This window comes from Pseudopodoces humilis, chromosome 1, assembly GCF_049639895.1.
Source record: "Pseudopodoces humilis isolate 2021_Gansu_Grassland_sample_001 chromosome 1, ASM4963989v1, whole genome shotgun sequence".
Classification (NCBI taxonomy): domain Eukaryota; kingdom Metazoa; phylum Chordata; class Aves; order Passeriformes; family Paridae; genus Pseudopodoces; species Pseudopodoces humilis.
The window spans coordinates 106,446,868-106,467,249 of NC_142200.1; the positions used below are offsets into that span (position 1 = coordinate 106,446,868).

The 20,382-nt window shown below is 40.5% G+C and overlaps 1 protein-coding gene across 2 annotated transcripts in view; it reads right to left on the reverse strand.

The window, feature by feature from the left end:
* AVL9 (AVL9 cell migration associated) overlaps nt 1-20,298 on the reverse strand; it is a 41,080-nt gene extending 20,782 nt beyond the window's left edge. For both annotated transcript variants that reach the window (XR_015773200.1, XM_005519047.3), the window contains exons 1-4: nt 20,139-20,298; nt 5,030-5,150; nt 2,902-2,987; nt 625-696 (exon numbers count right to left, since the gene is read on the reverse strand). Coding sequence is in view for 1 of the 2 variants with exons in the window: in XM_005519047.3 (XP_005519104.1) it covers nt 625-696; nt 2,902-2,987; nt 5,030-5,150; nt 20,139-20,204 (345 nt within the window). In the remaining variant the exon portion in view is untranslated. The remainder of the gene's footprint in view (nt 1-624; nt 697-2,901; nt 2,988-5,029; nt 5,151-20,138) is intronic.
* Nucleotides 20,299-20,382: the final 84 nt, after the last annotated feature.

Below are 20,382 nucleotides of genomic sequence, written 5' to 3' on the forward strand. Positions count from 1 at the left end.
TAAACACCTTTCTGGAAAAGTAGTTGCTTGCTTTATAATAATTATAAATTTATAATTTGTACATAATAGTAATAGCTCTGATAACAATTCTTTCTTCAGCTTTAAGCACAAAAAGAATTTGTATTCCCTGCCTGGTGACCAGCAGCTTTGGATGAATAGGTAGAAATAAAAGATACCTCTTCTTATCTTAAAAATAAGAATATGCTGTATGTGTGGCTATCAGAAAACCTCCCTCACAGTTGAAGGTAGTAGCCACTCTCTCCAGCTACTGTGCTAGATGATCTCTGAGGCCCTTTCCAACCCTACCCATTCCACGATTATACTAGCCAAACTCCTCGATTCTACCACATGAAATTGAGTTAGTAGCATTTAAGAAGAATCGGAAGTGCAAACAGGTATCCATGCATGACGATAGGTAGACGCTTTTCAAGTTACAAGCAGATACCACAAATCAAGGCAGCTCACTCGAATGCCACAGCCTTCCAATTCAATTTTACTCCAGTATTTTGTTACTCTGCAATGGCTAAGACAGATGTTTGAAGCCAAATGTTCCGAATAAGAATATGGAAGAACAACTGTCAAGGTTACCTGAAGGTGTTTTGGGAGTTAAACAAAAATTCTTACCAGCTGACTAAGAACACAGACACTCTTCTGTACAGTTTCTCGGGTGATGTCTGCTTGCCGTACTTTTAATGCCTGAGAAATAGAAATATTAGAGTGTTTTTACCCAAACAATTTCAAAAAGAATTCTCTCCCAAGTTTAGTTCCCACTAGCCCCCTATTTAAGCAAAATCCTAAAAATGGCTATCTTCAATGGTGGAATATCCAAACCATGCAACAGTATGCTCTTATGTTTTCACAAGGGATAGACTGGGAAAGAGGGGCACAGGTGTCATCCCCTATGTTAAGGAATGGCTAGATTGTGAAGAGCTGCCTCTGAGAAACAGCCACAAACAGGTCAAGAGTTCGTGGGTAGAAATCAAGGACAGCACCTACAAAGGACACCAGGCTGGGGTCTACTACAGGCTGTCTGATCACAGGGAGCCTGTTGACAAGGCCTTGCTTCAACTACATGAAGCTTCACGTTTGCAAGCTCTCATCCTAACGGGGGAACTCAACCACTTCAGTGTTGGCTAGGAAAGCTACGAGTCTGTGGAAGCCCCATCCCTGGCAGCTTTCAAGGCTAAGCTGGATGGGGCTTTGAGAAACCTTGTCTAGTGGGTATCATCCCAGCCCATGGCAGGGAGTTGGAACTAGATGATCTTTAAGGTTCCTTCCAACCCAAACCATTGTATAACAATTCTATGATTCTACCTAGTAAAAAACATCATAACACTGACATGTCAGAGCTGTATTCTCATCTCACTGTGTCCAACAAAGACCCAAATACAACTGTGATGATTGGCAAAACATTATTTAAAAGACACTAGCATGAGAAAAAGGCAACAGCCTGGAAAAGGAAATGACATTTTAACTCAGGGGAATGTACAGGAGAGAAACGACAACACATCACTTGCTCTTCTCTAACATCATCTGTGAAAATGGACCAGATTAAAATGTCTCTGCCTAGAAATTGTTTGTTTCATACTCATGCATCTTTCTTGAGTCATCCATAAAATAAAAACTTATCCACAAAATAAGTTACACTCTCAGCCAGAACAAATGGTCCCAGCACCTAACAGCAAACCTAGAAATGGTGAGGGCAGAATACACAAAAATGATTCACTTAACTGTACAAAACAGAAAATGTATGGACTGCAGCCCACACATCAAAAAGGACAGATGGAGAGAGTGCTAGAGCTGTCATATGAAACACGTTGGGTTTTATTCTAGTTGTTCCAAAGAGTTAATTTTAAACATCTATTTATCTTCTTAAGTGGTTACTAAAAAGCATAAAGTGGAATCAAGTGCACAATAAACTAGAGTTATTGCATAGTTAAATACAGCAAGACTCTAAATCACAGAATACAGTGATGGCTGGTGCAAAAATAATGAGTGAATGAAAACAAATGTAGTTGGAATTTAGTTCAAAATATTTGAACTAAAATTGAATTAAAAACTGCATGTGCAAAATTTCTCCTACAGCAAGAACAGGAACTTGAAATATAATCAAGATGTAATTAACATAGAAACAGAGTACATAAACGAGTCATATATTCAGAGGTTGTAAATTAAAACAAACCCACATGACATTCCAGATTCTTGGCAATTCACTGAAAAAAAAGTAATTTTAAAATAAATTTGTAATAACTTCTCAATTCTAAGTGCATAGATCATACTACCATTACTATTTTTGAAAACATGGGATGATTTGAATAGATCTAGTACTTAAATTTCCTCAGTGTGATCACGTGCATACCATGGCTCTCCTCAATTTTTCAGTTTTACTGCTAAAGGCTGGTATCACTAAGCAGCCACCATAAATGGCAGGATTCAAGTCTACTCTGCAAGAGTACATTTGGCAAAGGAAGTAAGTGAAGAGAAAGATCCCTACAATTGCATGGTCAGATCCCAGGAAGTATTCAAATTCTCTATGGGGAGAAATTTCAACTTTTTCCACCCAAAAGGCCTACTGCTTGGAAATTTACCTTTGCCACCTGACAGACGGTCAATTGAGTTTTGCTCCTTGGTGCTGATGGCCAGATGGGCTCTCAAGAAACAAAATGTATTTTTCAACTGCCTTGAACATTTTAAAAGATCACAATACACCTGCTGATGTATGGGAAAGCATACTTTTCAAGTTCTGGAGCTACATACTGTGAGCATTATCAAAGACTTTTAATGTAAGACAATCATGCAGTTTTTACCTGTTGGTGTAATGCAAGCCACTGAATTTTAGGTTTGTTAATGCATCAAGCCTATTATTCATTAATATAATTAATTCACAACTTGGAAAGTTACCTTTGCCTCAATCTGCCGATAGCAGGAGACGCCATACACTGTGGTTCGATCCCCACATCTTGGAGGCAGATGGAAAAACACGGTATCTAGAAAAAAAGACAAGACTATTTTGTAATACACTCACAAGAGCTCGGTATATTTATTTTCAGCATCCTTTAGAGGTTTAATGCAGAAAGTACTGGCATACACTTATTTTCTAAAATAAAGAAAAAAAAGAAAGAAAAAGGAACAAGTCACTAACAAGGTTATGTCTGGACCCAAATTAGTTTTCACATTTCAAGATAATTTGTGGAAGAATCTCCAGGTGTGCAGGACAGCTTCATGTTTAGCCAGACCAAGCCAACATTGCTTTTCAGAAGCAGCTACTGACAGCAGAGAAGCACCACTGAAACCTACAGGTACGGTGCTTTCCCAATTCAGGACAAAGGCACTATTGAGTAGAATTTGGAGTGTGATGCCATTAAGAAGGCAAACACAATCAAGATAGGAAAGAAACCTCAAACAACAAGGAGGATACACACAGTTGAAGGGATAGAGTAGCTACTACCACTGCCAAGGTAGATATCTGCACCACCAGCAGCACTATACTACCAAAAGGAATTTGTGAAACCTAGTCTTACAGAAAATAATTACTGTGTTTGTGCAAGTGCAAAATGAAAAAGAAAAGCAGCTATAAAATATAACAAGAGAAAGACTTTTATGGTTTGATATATACATATACACACACACCTGCTGCTACTGGAAAAAAGTTGCTAAATCCTAAGCAAAGAAAACCACTTGCCCTCTCCTTTCAAAACATGAGTGAAATCTTTTCTGAAGCCAACTGTTAATTTTTTGTTTGCTTCATAGTAAGAAAATGCACAGAAAAGATAATCCCATATTATGCACTATGACCAACAGAGAGGGGGACTTTTTATAACAAAGCTTACTACCTTGATCAAGTTTATATTGTAGAAATCACCTAGAGTTTTAGAAGGCCTGTAAAACAATTTCCTGTACCAAGTCATCCTCTTTGCACAAATGCAACTCTCCATGGGAATTAGTTTAAAACTCAAAAAACAGATACCTAATAGTTACAGTAAATGAAAAACAATTATTATCAGAAAATCTATTTGCATGGTTCAAGTTCAAGTGTATTCTTGCCTACAAAACACAAGGATATATATTTACCCTTTGCTGCCAACTCCTTTTTTTTCTTACCAAAAAATAAACACTTATATTCTTCTAGTACAGCAATAAAAAGGCTCAAAGTTGAGTATTAACTGGAATGGTGCTGAGATAAGAGAGAGCAGGTAAATGAAGCTGCATGTGAATTTCCTAGCTTTGAATGTAGCCGACTTCTTTTAATGTATTTAACAATGCAGAAATTCAGCAAAAATCATGACCCAGAGCAGTCAGAGACACTCTTATTGCTGCTAGGAAAAAGATTATTTTGATAAACTTCCTTTGCTTCCAAATGAGCTCTCCAAAAGCTGGACAATAAGGAACCTAAGTATATCAAGTTAAAAAACAAAACAAATTAAAAGTAGTATTAAAGGGTTCCTGTGATTTTGCTTTTTAAAGTGACTTCCTTGTTTTCTGCTCTGCAGAAAAAAAAAGATGAAATAACTGGACACAAATATAAATGTCATGGATGAACAGAACTGCCAATAAAGGAATAAATGCAATACTAAAAAAATAAAAAGTGCCACAAACTTGGTGGTGACTATATGGCAAATTGATATTTCTATTTTTATTCTGCCAACAAATACCCTTTTAAAATTCATGCCATTATACTGACATGGCTTTCCGTAACTTGTAGGTCATTTTAAGAATCTCTAAATTAGTGGAGGAGAATTTATTCACCCTTCAAAGAACTACTGAGAAAGCCAGCAGCCTTGCTTTGTGCTAGAACTGTGCAAAATTGATATGTAACCCTGAAGTTTTTACTGACATCTGAATTCTGGATGTAGGAGGCACACCTTTACTTTCACCTAAAGGAACATATCATTGCCAATGTATTTTGCAATTTAAACTAAAAGTGCAGAAGTCCAATAGTAAAAAGAATCACTGGTCAGCTGTTCAGATATCAGGTCTTTTCTTCAGGTTGCAGTAGAAGTATACACAACTTTTCTCTTTTATTTCTCACCTTCCTGATAGTTGTGAGCGCCATCCGGTAAGGCAAGAAATGGCAGGTACTTCCATTCCTCTGGTAAACTGTGGCTGTCATGTCCTTCTCCGGGTTTTAGGGGAGGATAGGAAAATTCAACCTAAAGAAACAAATGAAAACAAAGGGGTGAAAAAGAGAGAATACGTTACAGCTACCATACAAGCAGGCCTCTATGATTCAGCCTAGCAATATTATGGGAAAAAAGTGGTTTTCTTCCAACTAGCATTCCTTGTCTCTTCCTTCAAGGCACCCATAGACTGACTTATGCAGTTTAACTGACAGGCCCTGGGCAAATTTGGCTTCTAGAGCCTAATTCCTTTTCCTCAAGAGGAATGAAAAATATCTTCAAGCAGAAAACAGCACCCAAGAGCTGAATATCTTCTTCCCTGTGTGCACAGAGCCAGCAGCACATTGCCACATCTGCAACATCAGCAGGGGTCATTGCTGGGGCACACATATCCTGAAAGCAGATTTGACTTCCAAGCCATTCAAGTGCTCATGACTAGGTAATGCTAAAACTTGCAGGCCTCTCTTTTACCCTGCAAGACTTTAAATCATCTCAGAAACTATACTAACAGCAAAACGCTGGTTTATGTATTTTTATTTCCCTGACTGCAACATGTTCTACACAATGACCAAAAGCATCTCCTTTACCTTTCACTAAGAAATCCTACTTTTCCATTTTGCCTTTCATTTAATTGCTATTTACCTCTTTCTCATAGAAATAGGGACAACCTCTCAATCTGTTGCACTACATATCTACCACACATCCCCACAATCAGCATCTTTACAATGCAATCTTCTTTTCACGTGGAGACTCCTCTGGGTTTCCAGCCACTTCAACCAACTCTTTTCCAGATGGCATTTTTTAATTCAGCGAACAAAATCTATACACAAATTTCTCAGTAAAAGAAACTGTTTATTGATACTGCAACTTCTTTCCAAGGATATTTAGTTAGTGAGCATTAACTAGTAAGCTGTAAAATGAATGCACACATGGAAAATAAAAAGCATGACAAAGCAAGCTTATAAATAATCTTACCATTCAATGGATAATGAAACAAAATAAAAAAAAATAATAACAACAACATCAGCTGAAAAAAACTGTGAAGGATGAAAGTACCAAGGAAAAGTGAAATTCTTCACCTTAACACATGATGTCACTGTCTACAACTGTTGCCAACTTGAGAAAAAGGCACAAACGACAAGAAAGCACCATGAGAAATCATCCTTGCTACTTGCTGTATCAATTCCAAGTTTTCTTATTCCTTGTTACAGTGGGTTGACCCTGGCTGGACACCAGGAGCCAACCAAGGCTGCTCTATCACTTCCCTCCTCACCTGGGTAATGGAGGGAAAATATAATGAAAGGCTCATGGGTTGAGATAAGGGCAGGGAGGGATCACTCACCAGTCACTGTCATGGGCAAAACAGACTTGGCTTGGGGAAATTAACTTTATACCAATAAAACAGAGTAAGATAATAAGAAGTAAACCTAAATCTTGAAAACACCTTCTCCCCACCTTGAGGTGGGTTAATTCCTTCCTGAACTTAAATTTATTCCTGATTCTCTACCTCCTCCCCCACAGCACAGGGGGACAGGAATGGTTTGTGGACAATTCATCAATTTGTCTCTGTTCATATGCATACAGAAATTTGTATTAAAACTGGTATTTGAAAGAAGATGACTAATAGAAAACAAGATTGTCATCAGTGTCGTTAATGCCTGTACAGTTTATTGAATTTGGAACTGACAGAGCCTGCAGAAATCCCTGTTGCTGGGATTATCTGATAGCAGCTGAGGTGTTGTGAGCTTGAACAAAGTAGTTCTCCAGCAAATTTCACACTATGAAAAGAACACAGGAGCCAGATTTCTCTGCTTTATTCTGGACTTTAAAAAGGAGTGTTCTGTAGTGAATACATGTTTTTCGTGTAGCTTGATTCATCTTGCCCCTCTTTCCTTTGAATTTGTCTCTTAATTCGTTATTTGGCTAGAGTGCAAAATACATTGGTAATTCTGAAGGTGCTTGGAAGCAATGTCTTAAATCCTTAACAGTATTTCCCTGTCAGGAATGATGCATTGAAGGTATTTGCTAGAATCTAAGGAACTCAGGGTTTTTTCTGTATGTTAGAAAGAAGCTCCTCCAGAGGGTGAATCTGAATCCCTCTCTGTCGGCCATGGAGTGAAGTAAAATACCCAAGTCAGGACTTAAGTGTAGATGCTCCTTGACTATCTATGATGTTTCAAGCTTAGTAACTGTGCTATATTTATTGCTAAAGTTACTCCTCCAAGATTCTAGTAATAATTCTGTAAACAGTATTTTCAGCCAGCCAGTTTGAATCTGAACATTAGCAAAGGGTATGATACTGCAGACATTTATATGAAGTTTCTCCCATTTTAATTTTCTCATCTGTGACTTGAAAAAGATAGCAGGGAATTCTCAGGATGTATGTGTGTACTCAATGGTAGACAGTTTTTCTGCTCCTTGTATGGACGCTAATTCCAGTGTTTGTCTCTCATTTAGAAGTCAGATGCTCTTCTTTTTTTCTTAGTGGCATATTTTATTCAAGAGACATTATAGATTCCTCATAGTTACAGGAGGTTACAGGACGGCTTCTCCAAGAGGCTGCCAGAAGCTTCCTCCATGTCTGACAGAGCCAAGGAGAGACCCAGGGCTGGTCAGTGCCCATCAGGGGGGGTGGTAGCACCTTTGGGATCCTGTATTTGAGAAGGAAAGTTACTGCAGAGAAGGAAATTGCAGCCAGAGAAGAGAGGAGTGAGAGTATTTGAGAGAAACAGCCCTGCAGACACCAAGGCCAGCAAAAAAGGAAGGGTTGGAGATGCCCCAGGCACTGGAGCAGAGATTCCCCTGCAGCCTGTCATGAAGACCACAGTAAGGCAAGGCCGTCCCCCTGCAGGAGGGGACATGGAGGTCCGTGGTGGAGCAGAGATGTGCTTGTAGACACCCTCATGCCAGAGCAGATGGAAGCCTGAGGGAGGCTGTGGCCCCATGGGAAGTCTGTGCTGGAACAGGCTCCTGGCAGGACTTGTGACCCCACGGGAGACACACGCTGGAATCTGTTCCTGAAGGACTGCACTCTGTGGAAGGGACCCAGACCGGAACAGTTCATGAAGAACTGCAGCCTGTGGGAAGAACTCACATTGGAGAAGTTCATGGAGCAGTCTGCTGGGGGAGGGTCCCCATGCTGGAGCAGAGGAAGGAATCCTCCCTCTGAGGAGGAAACAGCAGACACCTGCAGAGGGGGATTCATCTGCTTCTTCTGACAATCTCTGAAGAGAGTCGGCTCTAAGCCTAACTTGCAGATGACTGACTTACTGTTCCCCATCCTCTAGGTGCTCTGCTTGACTTCTCCAGCTCAGTTGGCAGACTTGCATCAATTGCAGTTAGGAATCCTTTGCAGGGAAGGAAACCATTATTTCAAAAACAAAGTATTATAAGAATATTGAGAAGCCTTGAAAAAAAATGTCTAAAACCTCACAGTTTTTGAAAATTATGAAATGGGCAGTGCACATGTATAAAGGTGGTAAATATGGGATAAACAGAATTTCAGTTCTATCAGAGTTTCCAAACAACTCAGTAAAAAGCTTTCCCAGCCTGCATGTGCAAACTACAGAGCAGTACTCCTAGGGAAGGCAACTTAAAAAGTTATTCTCTTATAATTTTCCACCTTAAACCCAAGACAAACCATTAAAAGGGGAAGAGATGGGACTACTGAAGAGACCTGTCTCACCTCTTTTTCACCCTCTTCACAGAATGAAGAAAGAGGAGCTCATTTTTTATTTAAATATAACAGCTTGTTATGTAAATCCATCCATATATGCATGTGTATGCATAAACATATACTTAAACATCCCTGTATGTCATTAATATATGTATCACTACAAAAATGCCTGCAAATATGAGAAATAAGATCTTTTCATAAGGCCCAGCAGTCAACAGGAATAAAGCTATAGACACAAGTTTTTAGAACTGACTGCCAGATGAAATTTTACAGTTTTTTGTCTCCTCAGTTGAATTAAAGAAGAGTCCTCAACAAAATGAAATTCAAATTCAAAGCTGAACTCCTGAGAGGCTTCAAAATAAACTACATAAAACATGAACTAGTATCTCCATTTCTTACTCTTCCAAGTGTCAGGGATCTTCATCCCAGCTGGAAATATCGCTCATGCCTGTCAAGGGGTTTTGATGGCAATGTTTTTTTGCCTGTTCAAACTGTCATGTTCTGTAAGCAGATAGGTCCTGATGGATTTCAGAACTAAAAACAATACAGAATATTGATTGTCTTGAGGTTTAGGGGAGAAATAAATAACTGTGCTCTTCACTACACAAAACACTTCAACTCTTGGGAATTATTAAGTTAAAATCTATTTTTTAAGAACTCCTTAAATGGAAGTACAACTGAATTTCTGAAACTAACATTTTTTATTTTTCTGGAATTCTGCAGCATTAACTTTAATATGCAGTTTGTATTTAATCTAACAGTTTGGATGCAAAGCACCAACACACAATTCTAGTAGGAAAAAAAAGATATCCAGGCAATCTGGTTTTGTTCCTTGTCTTTCAAGGCACTTCCTAGCCAGAATAAATTTACTATACATTCATTAAGTCACCGTAAGAAAACATGAAAACAGGCAAGGAAAAATGCATTTCAGTTCCCACATCTAGGAATTAAATTATAGTTCTTTAAGAAAAACACATTAATAGTGTCTTCTACTAAATTGCAAGCACACAATCAGAAAAGAGGTTAAAAAAGGACACTGATAAAAGAAGAATTTCCAAATATATGTGCATGTCCAGCGAAACTATTGCACTCAAACATCTGACAGGCAGTTGGCACTAATTTTACACTCAGGTTCTCCTTATCTGTGAAAAGTGCTTAATTGTTAATCAAAGTAAAATCCTCAGTGAGCACAAAAGAGAGATAAATTAAATTGTGCTGGCAAGTCAGTATAACCTTCCCATCCTGCCCACTTCATCTACTATCACATTTGAATTACAGCCACAATATCCTCTTCAGTATAACAGGTATTTTGGAAGATCTCTCTTCAGGTAAGTTGTGAAAAAACATCCTGACCCAAATAAAGTTTTGCATTGGTACAATGGAGAGATTATTTAATCTCAAAAAAAAATCTGAAATCTTTAGAATGACAGAATTATGTTAAAGACCCAGGATGCTTTTAGTAAGTTACAGAATCTAATTTACAGGAAGCAAACCCATTTCATACTCTAAACAATTGCTTTGATTTCTCCCATTGTTTTGACCACAGGATAATTGCTTGAAATGAAGAAAATGAGATCAGCAAAACCTACTAACTACATTTCTATTTAGAAAATCTTTTCATAAATCATTACAACACATTTAATTTCAAGGATACCAACCCTTCCTCTAAAAAAGAAAGGCAGAAGTATGCTAAATAGAGTATAACTCCAAGCAGCAGTAATCAAAAAAAACCCAACAGATTAAAATTACACCTAAAATTTGATACCACTTTATAAATAAGTCAGTATCTGTTCTTCACTTGAAGTAGGGATTTCTAACATCAGTTTCCCCAATATATTAGTCCTTGCATAGCCAGACCCAGAGAAGACCAGCACACCAATGATCTTATCAGAATCACCATAACAACTGCAGCATACAGCCAAATGAAAATCTAAGAGCATTGTCTTTCAGCAGTTTAAGAACAATTTATTATTTAAATAACAATTGAATTTAAATTATAAACGTCCCCCTTTCTTGCACAGCAGACCAGGATCTGCATGCTGAAGAGCCCATGCACAAAACAATAGTGCCTATGCAATAATATAATGACCTCTAACAGCAGAGTTTTAAATATATGTTATACATTTATATGAATATTTGTAACAACTATGTAAAATGCATGTATATATTAATATAAAAATATATATGAAGAATACATATAATACATACTTATAGAAATATATTTTAAAATACACTGTATGCAAAAATAGCACCAGCAAAAGAAATCCCTGTATTACAAGGAGGCAGGGCACAGTTGTTTCCATCTTTTCAGCTCCTGAAACTGGTACTTCCTCACATTTCCATATTGCAAAAGCCACAGTGGCCACTTACACAAGTTCTAAGGCGCCATTTGTAGGCACAATATCACCATTCAAGTTTGCCTCAGAAACTCTGACTAGGTTAGCAAAGTTCTGACTCTTACTGAGGCCCATAAAAGATGAAATAACCTGAAACACCAAAATCTTTACTTCCAACGTCATGCTAGCATGCATTCTAGACACTCTTTCCAATTATTTAACAGTTTATTTTAATAGTAATTCAAGCCCTGCAGAAATACTGTGCTTTGGAAGTTTGGCTCTTATTAGTCTCTTCAAAGAAAGAAGAGAGAAACAACAAAAAAAAAAACCCCACACTCCTCCCAGAAAAGGAACTTAATACTATTGCAACCACTCCAGCCAAGGGGACTTGCTAGGGAATTCCAAGCCATCAAGACAAGACTTGTACCATTACAGAAAGCAAGAATTCATAGATGGACTCTAGCAAGAGAGAGCAGCTCCCATGATAAAATAAGCAGGGGTTTATTTATTAGGGCCCAATCTCTACCCCTAACAGAGATGTCTGTCCAACACAGCAGCCAGTGGAGACCGGGGTCAGCAGCAGCCAATTCGCCCTCACATGGGCTCTTAATGAGCACACTCAGCCACAACGACTGTGGCATTTCCCCTCTCCAGGGACAGCACCCAGACCTCACACATGAGACTGAGACATGCAGCCTTTTCTCAGCTCTGCTCCACGGCCTGGTTACCAACAGCAAGGACCTGGCAACAAGTTGACAAATGATACACTAAATCCACCTTCCCCTGGGAAACGGGAGGACCAGGACGGCAGGCACACTTCTAAGTGCTTTTACTCATCGGTTTAGAAATAGCCATTGTGTGTCATTCACCCAGCATCTGCTGCTGAGCCAATGCAGTCCAAGCGAGCCATCATTTGGTTTCAGCATTCAGGCTCTTTGCCACAGGACATCTGATGAGCCCAGAATTCTTCTTAGTAAATCTGCTCCTTCCTCACAAGTTTCAACATCAGAATTACTCCTGAGAGCCAGCAAATCTGGTTTGCTACCATGTATGAGGCTGAGAAGGCGCACAAACACAGTGACATAATGAAGCACAGAACACAATCTGCTCTTGGTGAGCCCAAGGAAGCAGGCAGCCAGCCCTATGTCCTGCCCCCCAGCATGTTGGGGCAGCAAGGAGTTTGCTTCACACCTTGCACACACAACTTCCTTTGCTTCTAGAAACAGCATGCTGCCTAGGTGTATTAACTCAGCACCTCATACATGATGTGAGATGGATTACCAAAATCAGGCACAGATCAGGTGATATTAGGACAGGGAACACAAAGTTGAGCCTTGCAAGTTCCAATTTACTCCTTCTGGAGTGGCCTCTGTTCAGTGATTTTACAGCTGTGAACCTCCCTCTATTCTACATGTAGGTAAATTACATTGCCACCTCAAGTGCCAAGAGCCCAAGTCACTATTTGAAAACATTCTGAAACAGGTAAATGAAAGATGCAGCAGAAGTACAGAAATACATGTTTTATTGACTTAGCATTCATTCATCTATTCAAGAGAAAGGCTGAGATTCCTGGCACAGGATATTTAAATAACTACTCAGATGTTATGACATATAAAAAGAACAGACAAATCATAAGATGAAAGTTAAGTATGATGACTATGGGAAGCATTACATAACTGCAAATGGGTATTTAGGAACCTTCTCTGAACTTGCATATCAGGACAACTATGGAAAAAATAACCAGTATGGAATCCTTCCTTTAGTATAGATACTTCACTTCCCAGGCAGCACTTCACAGAAGCAACTGCAAGATTATCCAAGTACAGGGTTCTTTACCAAAACTAAACAAAGAAACAATAAACAAACATAAATAAAATAAACAAATCAACCACACCCTGAAGTTTTCTTGAACACTGAACACCAAGTACTATGTAAGTGGATTAAACAGATATGTAAAAAATTGAACTCATAATTAACTCTACACAAGAGATCAAAATCTGTATTGTTTACAGAAGCACATGTGTACTCAGTAATTAATTGTGTATTTAAAATTATTAGCACCCCATGCCACTCCGAGTAGCCTTACAAATAAAAGCTAAAAGCCTCTTTGAAAGTTACAAACTGTTGAGCATAAAATCCACATATTTTAGACAAAAGACTAATCTTTGATACTTGATGTATGCTATGATTAACTTTATTAGACGATTTCATGCTCATAATGATCCTTTAAAGTGCTTTAATATAATTAAAGCAGGGAACAAAACCAAAGAAACTGTGCTAATGTTTACAGGTTATCATCAATAGAAATAGGAACAAAGCACTTCAGCTTGATTTCAGCCTAGTTCCTTTTCAACTTATTTTTGTCCCTGTTGTTCCATTAACAAGATCTTATTTAATCACTAGACAAGATTACCTATTGCATAATACCTGCCTACTGTGCTCCCCCAAAACAAAGACATGAGGAATTTAAAGACACCAAAGCACACACTTTACTTCCATGTTCAAGAGCATCAAGCACATCTAAGAGAATCACAGCAACTACTGGAGTGACAAAGATCAAGAAGGGAAAAAAATAATTCTCCAATAATCAGCCTTAGAAGAAAGGCAGCAAACAAAACAGGGACTAAGGCTGGAAAGTGTTCCCCTGAAACTTCCCACCCATGGAATCTATGGAAGGGAGCAACTTCAACACTTCCCTCTTGAAAAAATGTGCTACAGTCAAGAGTGCAGCAGATCTGAAAATGCAGGCAGTTTGCAAGAGTTGATAAAAACTGCAGACTGACCTTGCTCATTCCTTAGACATCTCCTAATTCTGGCAAAGTCAAGCCTAAGATGCTAACATTTCTGCTTAAAGACACCTACTTCCTAGGCACCAGTGAAAAAGGCCACATGCACGGATTGCTCAGGCCATGTCAGGTACTAATTTCTGCAGATCACAACAAGCACCATCTTCCAGAGCTCAAGTATTCAAAGTTCTCAAATGATGAAGATCACATACATAATTCAGGAAAAATTAAAGGGCATTCTTCCCTCTCAAGGATTATATTCAGGCTCTTCTTTTAAACTGAGATTCAGCTGTTTCATTCCTGACCTTAGGTTTCCTTTGCATTCCAGGAAGAAAGCCTCTGGTCAGGCAAGAGAGGGGGATTAGTCTTCAGTTACAGTCCACACAAAAAGAATCTCACACAGACAAGCACTCGGACACTACTTTGGAGAAAGCAGGCATCACCTTTACCTTATAAAGTTCAAGTACCTTGAAGATCCTTACAGCAAATTTTAGGATTCCATGGAAATATGCCTTTTGGTATTTACAGTAATCCATTCCCATGTCTGTGGGAGTTGGAAATGTCATCTTCCACAGAAGTACAGAAAAGTGGGTCAAGATACACTGCCGTTATTTCACAGATCAAAGATCCCAGGCAAACAAAATTGATGGGCAGCGCGATCATTCCAGGGCACACATGGCACTTCCTCACCTTCCCTACCACTCACAATTTAATTTTTTTCCACAACATAGTAAGAAATGCATATGTTAAAGAGAGCCAAGAGTAAAGTGGAATAATTTTAAGCTCTTAAGAGGATATGTGAGACAACGGTCACCTGGTGCACAAGGTCAGCAGTGATGCGCACAACTGCTCAGGACATCGAGTGCAGAAAAGCTGGGCCTTGCCCCAAATGAAGTGAGATTCTGTGTGGCCTCACTGGTGGTGACACAGGGCCTGAGTTCACCCAGATGTGATTAGCCAGGAGCATCAGGAGAAGGTAGGGGTTGTTGTGGCAGGTCAGGCACTGCAGCTGCAAAAGGACCAAGTACTTCCTCAGCAACCAGTCAGGGAGTTTACAGGGACTTGTGCCCAGCTCTCCTACCCACAAGTTTTTCCAGCTTTGCTGAAATGTTTCTGTCCTCTCCTTTACATCAGTTCTCATTTTAACTCTGCCTTCAAACTGAATTATTTCTGGAGTACTTGTGATATTTTAAGCCTTCCTACACCCTCAGAGACTATTATCTCTCTGCTTCTCAATGTAAATAAAGCTTGGAAACAGAGCTCAAGTGATGGTCACAACACACGTGATTACAACTGGAGGACCTCAGGACTTTCAGTCTTCTACCATCAGTGCATATCAAAGGTCTTTCCATGTGTTTTCAACATAACTCGCATCTTCTATTTAAGGTCTGTTCAGGTTCCATTTTTGCTGAAGACTTCTATTATAAGGTAGGTAAGGATCTTCCACACTAGTTAATGCTTTCAAAAATTAAAGTGTTGTAAGGCAAATTAGGTGCTTTATCACTCGCTTGTAATGAGAGGAAGTGTTTCATGATTCTGAAATAAAGCTTTCCCCTTTTTTGCTCTGAAATCACTAGTCATTCACTACTACAGTTCCTCAAAACTACTAAAGAATTTGTTTTCAGCTGCTCCAGAAGAAAGGCACAAATAATCCTGAAGTCTTATAACCCTACACTGAAGCAGATCAACAGAACTGCTGCAGTAGATAATGAGTTGAGCAGCTACAGATACTCCAAAACACATCAGACTATTTCTGTGGCAATTTCCCATATTGTCACTTTGTGCCCCAATGCTTTTGTGCCTTGAGTCCTACAGAGCCTGAGAAGGGTGTTGAACTCCTACTGCACCAAAACTGTGTGTTTTACATTAATGGGCAAGAGTTAGAGCAACTATATACGATGAAGCACTGTATTTGCTGTCACTTTTTCCTGAGACCACTCATCCATAGCAAAGAGGGATCAGAAAAGGAATTTTTAATGTTTGTCATTTCATTTCAGATGCATGAAAATCATAATTGAATGCATACTGCCCATGAGTTCTGCCTGCTGCGGGACATTTACTATTTAATGACTCACTGAGGAGGGTGCCCATAAGTCAGCCAGCATGTATAAATCCAAGAAGCCAGTCACCATTCCTGCTTCCTGCCAATTGCCATTCCCTTCCTTAATGGGCCTGTTGAAAGTATGTCAAATACTAGGTGGACCTCATAGTTTGCAGCCAAGTTTCTCCTCCCATTCTCTGGACACTGCCATAACTACCTCTAATCCTTAGCAAAAAGACTCAGCAACCAGCACTTTTTGCATATCTCCTTGAATTCACAGTTCAACTCAATAACTAAGGGGCCCAAAGAAACAGGATGGCAATCTGCTCATGAAGACAAATAAAAGCCTGCAGGTTCTCCAAATGTTTACTCCATACTTGCTAGAGAAAACTCCTCCCAATGTGTTCACAATTTTTAGTGCTTTGGTTTTCAGATAACACAAAGCCTTCCCAAGAGTGAGTGCCAACTCCCAAGCTTTTAACAACTGACTGGGTAACTGGATCCCCAGACTTAACAACATACATATGGCAAAACTTCACTTTGTCTCTCATATTCCAGCAAAAAGACCCCCAGTTAAACAGTCAGCCTTTGAAAGGAGCCTGAGGAACAACTGTGGCGTTCATATTCCCAATCCAAAGGCACACAGAAAGAGATTCTCTGACACTCCTTCTCTTTCAAAAACAAATGCATATGGACTGTTTTTCAAGTCTGTGAAAGAAAAAGATATTCCTATACATTTCCAAACTGCACAACAAAGCCTTTGCATGTTACACATTCCTTATCTGTAAGTTAACCAACAGGAAGAGCTGTACATTTCAAGTGGTGAAGCTTCAGAAGCAATGGCAGCTAATGAAAAAACCTAGCATCAAGAAATCCATAGAAACTCCTAACTCCACATGCATTTCCTAGTAACACTACAGAGAAAAGAGGTCGGAATAGAAACTGAAAAGAGCCTTGTCAGGCAAACCAGGTTGATTCCCGTTAGGCCAGGCAGCCCAGCTCTATGATCTTTCAATCTTAAGCTTTCCAAATTCACTCTGAGTGATGTCCATTTGAGCAGTGTTGTAGACCTTTGCTTTTCTGCACTTCACAGTTTCAGGTATGCAGCGCATACTCAGAGAATTCATATTCACTGGTTCTAGTACCAATACCCATTTAGATTAAATGGCTGGCTTTTCCTGCTCATTTTTAACTTTCCAACAGTTTCTTGGAATGCAACCACATGCAATGCAGTGTTTCAATGAATACTTCAAAGGGCACGATCAATACTTTAAAGGTCATTGAGAGCAGTCCTGTAGAGAAGAATTTGGGGGTGACAGTTGTCAAAAAACTCAACATTATCCATCAATGTGCACTTTGCACACTGTAGCCCAGAAAGCAAACCACATCCTAGGCTGCATCAAAAGGAATGTGGCCAGCAGGTCAAGAGCAGTGATTCACCTTCACTAGTCTTCTTGTGCTTGTCCTCTGCAGCTGTCCACCTGGCAAACAGAACCCATGAAACAACTACCTCAAAAGCAAACCACCATAACAAGGCTTGCTTTTTGGTCACCTCAGTTCCCCATTTCAGCTTACCACAACTGTGTCTGCTTACCAGCTGTGAAGAGGCAGGAGATGAAAAGGAAAGAATGTTCCTGTACCTACTGAGGTGAATACAGCCTCCAAATCTACTTTGTTTGCCTAGCTAGGGAAGCTCTTCTACATTCTTCTTTAATATGGACTGCCCAGGGACTATCTCATCCAGTTTTCGTAGAAAGAATTAAAATGCCTTTCTCTGAAAAGTGGATCAGAACTTATATGCATCAGTAAACATATTATCACACAATAGGATTACATACATTGTCATTCTTGCCCTCAAATCACACTGCTTCGGTGACTTAGCCTTGATCACATGTGGTCTCATTTCTCTTCCAGACATTTCCTCGTGTCAATTCCCAAGCTTATACTGTTATTATTCATTCCTATTGCACAACTTCATAAGGCACCCCGTTTTTATCAATCCAGCATTCCTTACTGTCCAGCTCTTGCACGACTTTCCAGTTTTCCTCTGAAATACTAATTCCTCAAGTTTGCTTATCATAGCACAATTTTATGGTGTAAACAATACCAGCACCACTTTCAATCTTGAGAAATACTTCTTGCAAGTACCTTTCAAACCAATAGTTCCTCTTCTGACTCAAATCTGTTTCTGCTTCCTCTCCTACTCTTTACCCAAGTACCAGCTCTTGCACTAATTCTCATGTATCTCTACCTTAAAAATAAGTGTGATCCATTATCAAGTTCCCAGCAGATTAGAGCTACTCCATTTCTTTCACAGTGGAAGGAATTCAATCACTTATTCTTACAAAAGATGCGGGTCAGTCAGGCATGATCTATCTTTAGCAAATGCACATAGGACTCAGTCTACTTAGTTTCATGTTGGTAATTAATTCTTTCCTTCAAAAATTCTCTAGAGTCTTGCATACTACTGATGTCAAACTCATTAGGTTACAGCTGTGCTGCTCCTCACCTCCAGTTCTTTTAGGAAATCTTCTCCATAGTTCAGTAAAAAAATCTGCTACGTCAGAGGTAGGATAAATTTAAAATCAGATTTCTGTTTAGTTTTCCCCTAGGAAGTGTGGCTGGTTGTGGTTCTACTGATTGTCATTCTATTCCTGCAGTTCTTCTCCCTGTGACTCAGCTACCCTGTCCCCTTCCCAAACTGCCTTCCTTTTCAGCTTCTCCAGGTAATTTCTTGAGATGAAGAAAACCTCAGTTCAGAGGTATTCCAACCTAATTTTTGACACCACCTCAAAAATACTTCTTATTTTACTGGAAACAAAATAAAATTCACTGCTACTAATTTATAGTTTGGGGGGTTGTTTGGGTATTTTGTTCTTTTTTTTTCTTACATCACCACTGGTTAATGTGCAAGAAAATTAATACACACTCCAGAAGAACAGAAGAAAAAAAAAGCCTAGGCCTTTTCCAAGAGGCCACCAAGGAGAGGGCAAAAATATGCTCTCCATCCTACAGATACCCAACTAAGGTTCACCTTGTAACAGTGTTTGACAAGAAAGTGCCTGATAAATATCACAACCCTCACAACCAAGATGATCTAATTACTTCACAGGATCAGATCCTGTGAACATCTATATACAAACAGTGCCCAGACACCCCGAGGAGAAAGGATGCATTTGAAAACCATGCACACCTTTCAGAAATTGAGTTATTGCACCTTAGCTTCTGACAAATTATGCTTGGATTTTTTTCTGAAGCAATAATTTAATTCTCAGCTACCTTGTATGGAACGTGTTTATGTCACATCAACCCTTGTATAACAATAACCATCACATTCATTAGTGTCTTGGCAATTTTTATAAAGGCCAAGAAGTGGCTATGGAAAAAGACTCACTGGAAATCCAATATTATGTCTATCTTCTCTTATCATTGCAAAGCAACTGTGTAGGCAGCCCAGCTGGGCAACTGCATCTCCTGCTTCAAGGGTTAAAAAAGAATTAAAAAAAACAGAACATAAACCAGCTATGAAATACATGACATAAAATTCTACTTTGGCCACACGAAGTAGTCAAGCATTTATGAAAACCAGAAAGAGTCAGGCAAAGAAAACTTAAATCCAGGGTGGGCTTGTTACCCTGGGGCTGTTTGGTACAAGATGCACCTGTGAGCACTCAATGATGGGCCGGCAGGGATAGAGGAAGGTAGATTAAAACACCATTTGGGGGTTTTTCCTCAGAATCCTCCGTCTGAACGCATTAAACACGCACGACTCGAAACAGATACGGGGCCACGGTGTACACCACGGTCGCCTCTCATTCCCAGGAGCTCACCCCGCCGGCCCTCGCTCCGCCTCGCTCCCGGCGGGAGCGCCAAGGCCGGGCGGGAATGGAGTCAGCTCCCTGACCACGAACTGCCCGAGGCGAGCCGAGTCACGGCCCAGCCAGGCACCCCCGGCCGGGGGAGGCCGCGGCAAAGCGGGGCCTCGCCGGCTCGCAGCCCCTCCTTTACCGCCCCCTGAGTGGAGCGCAGCCCCCCGGCCCCGCCGGACGCGCCCCTCCCGCGGCGGCTCCCGCAGCCGGGCAGGCGCCGCTCGGCGGGGGGGAGGGGAGCGGGGCAGGGCCGGGAGGAAGCGCAAGAGCGGAGCGGAGAGGCGGGAGGCGAGGGACACCCGCGCCCTCTCACCTGGCAGCCCTTCTTGTGGTGGAAGCCCACCACCACGATGTGCAGCACCGGGCCCCGCTTCTCCATGGAACAGCCCGGCGATGGCCGCGCCGGAGGATGCCGCCGTGCCCGGGCTCTCGCTCCGCCCCCCGGGGTCCGGCGGGGACGCAGCCCCGGCCGCCTGCGCTTCCGCACCGCCCGGCCCGGGAGGGCGGGCACGGCCCTCAGCGCCGCCCTCCGCCCGCCCCGCCCGGCGCGGGGCGCG